Source organism: Marmota marmota, unplaced genomic scaffold, assembly GCF_001458135.2.
Source record: "Marmota marmota marmota unplaced genomic scaffold, marMar, whole genome shotgun sequence".
In the NCBI taxonomy this organism is placed as follows: domain Eukaryota; kingdom Metazoa; phylum Chordata; class Mammalia; order Rodentia; family Sciuridae; genus Marmota; species Marmota marmota.
The window spans coordinates 20793030-20800301 of record NW_026000221.1 but is presented as its reverse complement, the minus strand read 5'-3'; the positions used below and the strand labels follow the sequence as shown (position 1 = coordinate 20800301).

Sequence of the window (7272 nt, the reverse complement as noted above, 5' to 3'; positions counted from 1 at the left end):
GGGACCGGGGGCGGGGAGCCGGGGGCGGGCAGCCGGGGCGGGACCGGGGGCATGGAGCAAAGTCCTGGAATCAGGGTGCAGTCAGCCTCTGGGCGAGGGGGTGGGGACAGTGGGGTCCTGGGGGACTGGCACTGATGGAGCCTCATGCTGTCCCCCCCCTCAGTGAGCAGCCCCGGGAGCTGGAGCAACGCGGGGTGCGAGACCATCAGCAGGGAAACGCACACATCCTGCCTCTGCAACCACCTCACCTATTTCGCAGTGCTGATGGTGGGCGCCCCTCCCCTGACCCCTAACACGGGCTGAATTCTTGTCCCCTGCCCGGCACTTGTCGCTTATTAATCTGTTTAGTCCTCATTACTACACTCCAAGGCAGTTCTTGTCATCGTCCCATTTTATAGATAAGGAAACTGAAATTCAGAGAGGCTAAGCAACTTATCCAAGATCACAAAGCTGATTCTGTTTTTAAAAAGAGATGGTCTGTAAAGCCCACGCTCTTTAGTCCTAAACATTGGTACGTGATGAAAGTGTAGATTCTCACTGCTAACCTACAGGGCTGGGGCCAGGAGTGTATTTCTGAGTCCCTGTCTGGAGGCTGAGGCCCAGCATGGAGGCCCCCGAGGCCGGCTTCAGTACTTCCAAGATCTCAAAGAATTTGTGTCTCAAGTTCTTGCTCCTGGAATCCCCTGGGCGTGGGAAGCTCACTCCCTTGCAGCAAACCAGTCCTCACATGGAATGTTATAGAAACATTATGGAAAAATTACAGAGTATACACCCCTTGACTTAGGATGCAGACATGTCTCCATAAACCAACTGTTAGTTGAAAATGTCCCGAGCCGGGTGCAGTGGCTCACGCCTGGAATTCCAGCAACTCCGGAGGCTGAGGCTGGAGGATCGTAAGGTCAAGGCGAGCTTCAGCAATTTAGTGAGGCACTAAGCAACTCAGCGAGACCCTTGTCTCTAAATAAAATATAAAAAAGTCTGGGGATGTGGCTCAGGGGTTGAGTGTCCCCGAGTTCAATCCCTGGTGCCAAAAAGGAAAGAACAAACGCATTGAGTCTGCCGGGCCACAGAACATTCCAGCTTAGGCACAGCGCGGCAGAGGCTGGCGGCTGTCGTGTGAGGCCGTGCCCAGCATCCCCGGAAGGGTCCCTAGCTTGTCCCCTGCTGGTGCAGGTCATTTTCACACCATGATAAAGTGGGACAATCCCAGGTTGAGCCCTTGAGTCGGGACCCACCTGTAGTTCACACGGGGCCAGCACCGGGTTCCCTCCGTGCGCACTGGCGCTGAGCCCCACCCTGTCCCCTGACCAGGTCTCCGCGGAGGTGGGCGCTGAGCACCGGAACTACCTGACGCTCCTGTCCTACGTGGGCTGCGTGGTCTCCGCCCTGGCCTGCCTCTTCACCATCGCCGCCTACCTCTGCTCCAGGTGAGGGCCCCCCAGCCGGGGAGACTGGCTCACCCGCCCGGTCCCCACATGTGTGTGTGGCTGGGGGAGGAGAGCTGACCCCCGGGGCCACATTTCATCCCCGCCCCGGGTGTTTGGATAACTGCGTTACACAGTGTAGTTAATTGCCACCATTTAAAAATGGGAGAGTCTGTACAGGTGTGTGCGGGGAGCACACGTGTGCACGAATGACGTGTGGCACAGGCCACAGCATGTCTGTGACCACGTTGTGCACCTGGGGGGCCAGCAGGTGATGGTGATGAGGAGGGACAGCTGATGGGCCTGGGGAAGGCCGGGTGGGCTGGGGGGCAGAGCACCTGGCTGAGCACCAATGCGCCCAACAGCTCAGGGACAGGGCTGGTAGGAGGTGAAAGTTTCACTAGTGCCAGGCTTTGCACCAGTGTGACCCTGACCCCGACCTGCAAGACCCACCTCCTGCTTCACAGATGTACAACTGGGAGTCCCAGGAGGAAGGGATGGGTTCAGGGTGGGCCCTGAGTTGGGGACAGTGCAGGGCCACACACCCAGGCTGGGGACGCTGGGGCTCGTGTGCTGCACTTCTGGGGCCACTTGGAACCCTGGAGCAGGGTAGTCACACACTGATCTGCAGACAGACAGACGCACCCCGGCACTCAGAGGCACAGCGAGGACAGAGGGCAGACGCGGAGCACAGTGGCCTGGATTCCCCAGTGTCCTCTTCCATTTGGGGAGTGACTGGCTCATTGTCACAGCCACTCTGTTCTCCTCACTGCCTGCCAAGACTGCTGCTAAACACGCACACGGTGTCTGGCACACAGTAGGTGCGCGCCAGGCACACAGTAGGTGCACAGGGAACGGCCTGGAACGCATGCGTGAGCGGAGGAGGCGCTCACTGAGGTGGCCTCGCCCCCGCAGGAAGAAGCCCCGGGACTACACGGTCAAGGTGCACATGAACTTGCTGCTGGCCGTCTTCCTGCTGGACGTGAGCTTCCTGCTCAGCGAGCCCGTGGCGCTGACGGGCTCCGAGGCCGGCTGCCGGGCCAGCGCCATCTTCCTGCACTTCTCCCTCCTCGCCTGCCTCTCCTGGATGGGCCTCGAGGGCTACAACCTCTACCGCCTGGTGGTCGAGGTCTTCGGCACCTACGTCCCTGGCTACATGCTCAAGATGAGTGTCGTGGGCTGGGGTAAGTGGGGGGCATTGGCCCCAGAACCCTTGCTCCCACTGTCTTCAGGCAGAACACAGGTAGCTGATTCAGCTTCTCCACCTTTCTCCCTGACTTTCCTTACTGCTTCATTCCCCTGCCCGTCCGCAGGGGTCCTTCACCTGGTCTAGAACAAGGTCCCCTTTAGGAAGATAAAGTGGTGAGTCCTGTCCCCAAGAAACACTTCCCAATTCTCCACACCACTCACTCCATTCAAAAGGGAATTTGCAACAAGGGCCACCAGGTATGGATGGACAGGTTGCACACTGCTCAAGGGCAGCCAGCCAGGAGATGAGTGGACTGAAGCCAGGTCCTGTGCCACTCACCTAATTCACTCAGGCCACAGTGGCCTTGCCTATGGGTCCCCCTGAACCTCAGGTAACAGATCCTCTGTGGCTTTGGAATTTTATTCTTGACCAGAGCTCATTTCATCCATGGCTCAGACCAGTCATGTCAGATTCAGAGCCCAGGGACTTACACCATTGCATGGTCCCTAACTCCACCTTGCTGCTCCTCCTGGGGCCTTATGGGCCACCTCTTCGTTCACTGTCTCCAGTAACATGAAGTCCTTGAGTTGGTTCTGTGTTAAGACCCAGGTGTGCAGAGGTCAGGGAATGGACAAGGTCAAGGCCAGTGCAGATTTTGCTGGCCAGAGTTCTGCTGCCCTTCGGAACCACCGGCCTCCACCCCACTACTGTTCTGTCATTCTTCCCCCTCCCCTGCACCATCTAGACCTTGGCACACAGCTGTGGTCCCTCCTCCCAGGGACCTCAGATGGGGCTGGGCAGGCTCTGGGAGTAAAGGCTTGAGGAGGGGGTCTCACCCCTAGACCCACTGGAGGGCAGGGGAGGTGGCCTCAGCAGGTGGAGATGCAGCCCCAGGCCTTGCTGCCCTCAGGCTTCCCCATCTTCCTGGTGACGTTGGTGGCACTGGTGGACGTGAACAACTACGGCCCTATCATCCTGGCTGTGCACAGGACCCCAGTGAGCGTCATCTACCCTTCCATGTGAGTGGCCGGGTAGCGGGGCAGGAAGGTGGACCCTGGCTGCAGGGACAGAGAGCAGCCTGGGTGCCTTCCATGCTGGCCAGGAGACCCTGGGTTCCCGTGACTGGAGGGATTGGCTCAGTGGTGGCCGGAGCACTGGGCTAAGGATCATGGAGGGAGATAAAAATCTAGATCTGCTATTAATTTACCAGGTGACCATTCGACGGTCCCTGCCCTTCTGTGAGCCTCAGCCGCCTCATCCATGGAGGGGGTGGGGCTGGGCAGAGGGGCCCCCACTGGCTGCTGGGCAGGGTTGCTGTGCCTTCCCACACAGACAGAGGTCCAGAGAGGGACCGGCCCACACGGAGCCAGTGCCCTGCTCAAAGGCTCCCAGCTGGAGATGAGTGGGGCTGATCCCAGCCCCCTCCACTCACCTGGTGGCCTTGCCCGAGGACTTCCTGACCCTAGATTGGAAGCGAGAGCTCCTGACCTCCAGGCCGGGAAGGAAGAATCCCCTGGCTCCATGTTTATGACATGATCAGCCCTTTACACCGTGGCCTGTGGCTCCCGCCTCCCCCCTTTACCATCCATATCAGGACTGGCTTAATATTTTTCTTTAAATCGTCTAACTTGGCAACTTCAGTGTGTTTAAAAAAATCACACCAATGTTGTAAATAGAAAATAAGCAGCACATGCCATAACAGTGACCAGCTGGCTGGTCCAGCTGGCTGGGCACTGAGCCCTGTGCCCTTGCCACAGGTGCTGGATCCGGGACTCCCTGGTCAGCTACGTCACCAACCTCGGCCTCTTCAGCCTGGTGTTTCTGTTCAACATGGCCATGCTGGGCACCATGGTGGTGCAGATCCTGCGGCTGCGCCCACATAATCAAAAGTGGCCCCACGTGCTGACGCTGCTGGGCCTCAGCCTGGTCCTCGGCCTGCCCTGGGCCTTGGTCTTCTTCTCCTTTGCCTCTGGCACCTTCCAGCTCGTCATCCTCTACCTCTTCAGCATCGTCACCTCCTTCCAAGGTAGGTCTGGGGAGGATCTGGTCCCCCCCAAGGCGGCTTGTCCACACCGGGAGTGTAGGTGAGGGAAGGGAGGCCCCAGGGCAAGCTAAAGGCTCTCCTTCTCTGGGCCTCAGTCTTCCCATCCGGGCCACAGTGGACCAGGCTGTATTGGCACCTCACATGCGCAGGCCCTGTGCTGAGCCCCGGCCACTGTGGTGAGCCCGTAGGAGGAGGGCCTTGCTCTGTGCTGGTGGGGAGGCTGAGCATGAGCCAGAGAACAGGCAGCCCCCCACCACCTCAGAGAATAGAGAGTCAGGCAATATCATGGACAGCGGCCAGGCTGGGGCGGGGATGCTTTAGGAAGGGTGGCCTGGGAGGACATTTGAGGACAACAGAGGTCCAGCCATGGAGAGATCTAGAGTGTGCAGCACAGACCAGCAACAGTACGTACCAGGGAGCTCGAATATGTGTGTGTGTGTGTGTGTGTGTGTGTGTGTGTGCGCGCGCTCGCGCGCGCAGAATGCGGCCCATCCAGAGCTGGTGGTCACATCTGCATTTAACAAGATGCCCAGGGGATTCGCGTGTCCATAGAGGTTGAGGAGCCCTGGCCTGGGGAGGAGAGCTCTGGGCCGAGGGAGAGGTAGGAACAAAGGTTCTGAGGTTGGAAGGAGGCTGTGCATTTGGAACAGCGAGGGGGCGTGGCTGAAGGTGGCTAGTGAGGGCGAGGCTAGTGAGGGCGTGGCTAGTGAGGGCGTGGCCATTTGGGGGCGTGACCGTTTGGGGCGTGGTCGATGGGTGTGGTCGTTGAGGGCGTGGCCGGTGGGGCGAGGCGCCTCCTGCACCCTCGTTCTCCCCTCCCCACACCATCTAGACTCCTAAGTTTTGAGTCTTCATTTTCTGGCCTGTGAAATTGAAAGGGACTCAAGAGAATTCTGAGTCAAAGGGTAGATCTGAGTCGAGGTGACCCTGGGAGGGGCTCAAGGGGCCTGTGGGGCTGCCCCAGCAGCCGAGCCCTGTCCTCTAGCCGAGCCCTGTCTTCGAGCCTTGCCCTGCTTCCTGCCCGCAGGCTTCCTCATCTTCCTCTGGTACTGGTCCATGCGGCTGCAGGCTCGCGGCGGCCCTTCCCCTCTGAAGAGCAGCTCGGACAGCGCCCGGCTGCCCATCAGCTCGGGCAGCACCTCGTCCAGCCGCATCTAGGCCTCCAGCCCTGCTGCCCGGCATGAGGACGCAGAGACGAGGCCTCTGCTCGCGCTGCCCACGGCCCCCAGGCTGAGCACCACCTCTGACAGCCAGTGGCCGGCCAGAGAAGGCCGAGGACCCTGGAGGACGGACTGTCACCACGGCAACCAGACATCCATCTGGCCTTGGGGACTACTCGGCTCCCAGGTCCAGCTTCCAAAGGGCTCACCATACTGCCACGGAGGCTGTGGGACTGTCCCCACAGCTGTCTGAACTGGGGCTGAAGCCTTGTCTTTCCTGCCCACCCCAGGGCCCAGCCTTCATTGTTGGGTGGGACCTGCAGGCCCCAGGCTCAGGCCTTGGGTCATGGAGGCCACAGGCATCCTAAGCCTGTGCCCCTACCCAGGACAAAAACATGGCGGTAGCAACTCGGTCCCTGGTGATCACCATGGCGGCACCCTGAAGCTCCTGTCCTTTTAACCTGAGGGTGGGGGCCAGTGGGTTGAGGCAGAGTGTTGAGCCGGAGCACTGGAGGAGAGGCCTCCTCTCCAGAGTGAGCTGCAGGGCACCCACCTGAGCCCAGTCCTGCCTCAACACCAGTCCCCCAGTCGCTCTGCCCATCTGCCAACATATTTCTAACCCTCCACCCACTGCCTGGCCCGGCCATCCATCCAGCTGGGCCTCTCTCTGAGCTGCCTCCACCCTTGCTCACACTCCAGAGGGGCCGGCCCTGCCCTCCTATGGCAAGAACTATGGAACACAGGAGCCTCGTCTAATTTCCATCCCAGCACCCCGAAGGCTGGGCTGTCCTGCTCTGGGGACACTGGCCTGAGCCTGATGCCTCCTAAGGAGTCACCTTAAATCCCTGCAAATGGCCGGGACACACCGTCATGGTGAATTCTGCCTACAAACCCACGCTGGTCCATTGCCAGCCTGGGCTGGATGGTAGGGACACAGATGACCGGATCTGGCCACGCCCTCTGCACAGTCTTGGCCTGGTAGGTGAAGCCTACGCTGACAGCTGAGGAGCCACCGGAGCCCAGGTGCGGATCAGGGGCCAGAGCTGCAGCTGAGAATCCAGGAGGACTCCCTGCAGGAGGCAGTGTCCCTTCTACATCTCACTCTTAAGGATGGGGGAGGGGTTGTTCTTTGGTGTTCTTTTCGAGGATGTTCTTTGTAAGTAGCAATTTGTGTCTTTTGATATTAAAAGAAGTATGTCTGTTGTAGAGAATTTGGAACCTTCAGAAGATTGTCAAGAAGAGAATAAAAATCCGATGTTGGTATTGTCTAACAAACCAGTGTGGGGTCTTGGAGTATTTCCTTTGCAGCTTTTTCTTGTACTTGTATTAAAAGTGTCACTGATAGAGACACCGCGGGGGCCAATCAGGGAACAGGAAAGGGAAGAGAGGAGTGTGGGGGGAAAAGTCAGCCGCTGGAAACACCAGCCCCTGGTAACATTGGCCAGGGAGGGCGGG

General features: G+C 59.2%; 1 protein-coding gene across 1 annotated transcript; it reads left to right on the top strand.

The window, feature by feature from the left end:
* The first annotated feature begins 116 nt into the window (after positions 1–116).
* On the top strand, positions 117–7092 carry Adgrg1 (adhesion G protein-coupled receptor G1). The gene is made up of 6 exons (XM_015488667.2): positions 117–267; positions 1312–1427; positions 2340–2608; positions 3524–3632; positions 4371–4639; positions 5685–7092. Exons 1-6 carry the CDS (start codon positions 145–147, stop codon positions 5813–5815), a joined length of 1017 nt encoding a protein of 338 aa, XP_015344153.1. The 5' UTR covers positions 117–144; the 3' UTR covers positions 5816–7092.
* The last annotated feature ends 180 nt before the right edge of the window (positions 7093–7272 follow it).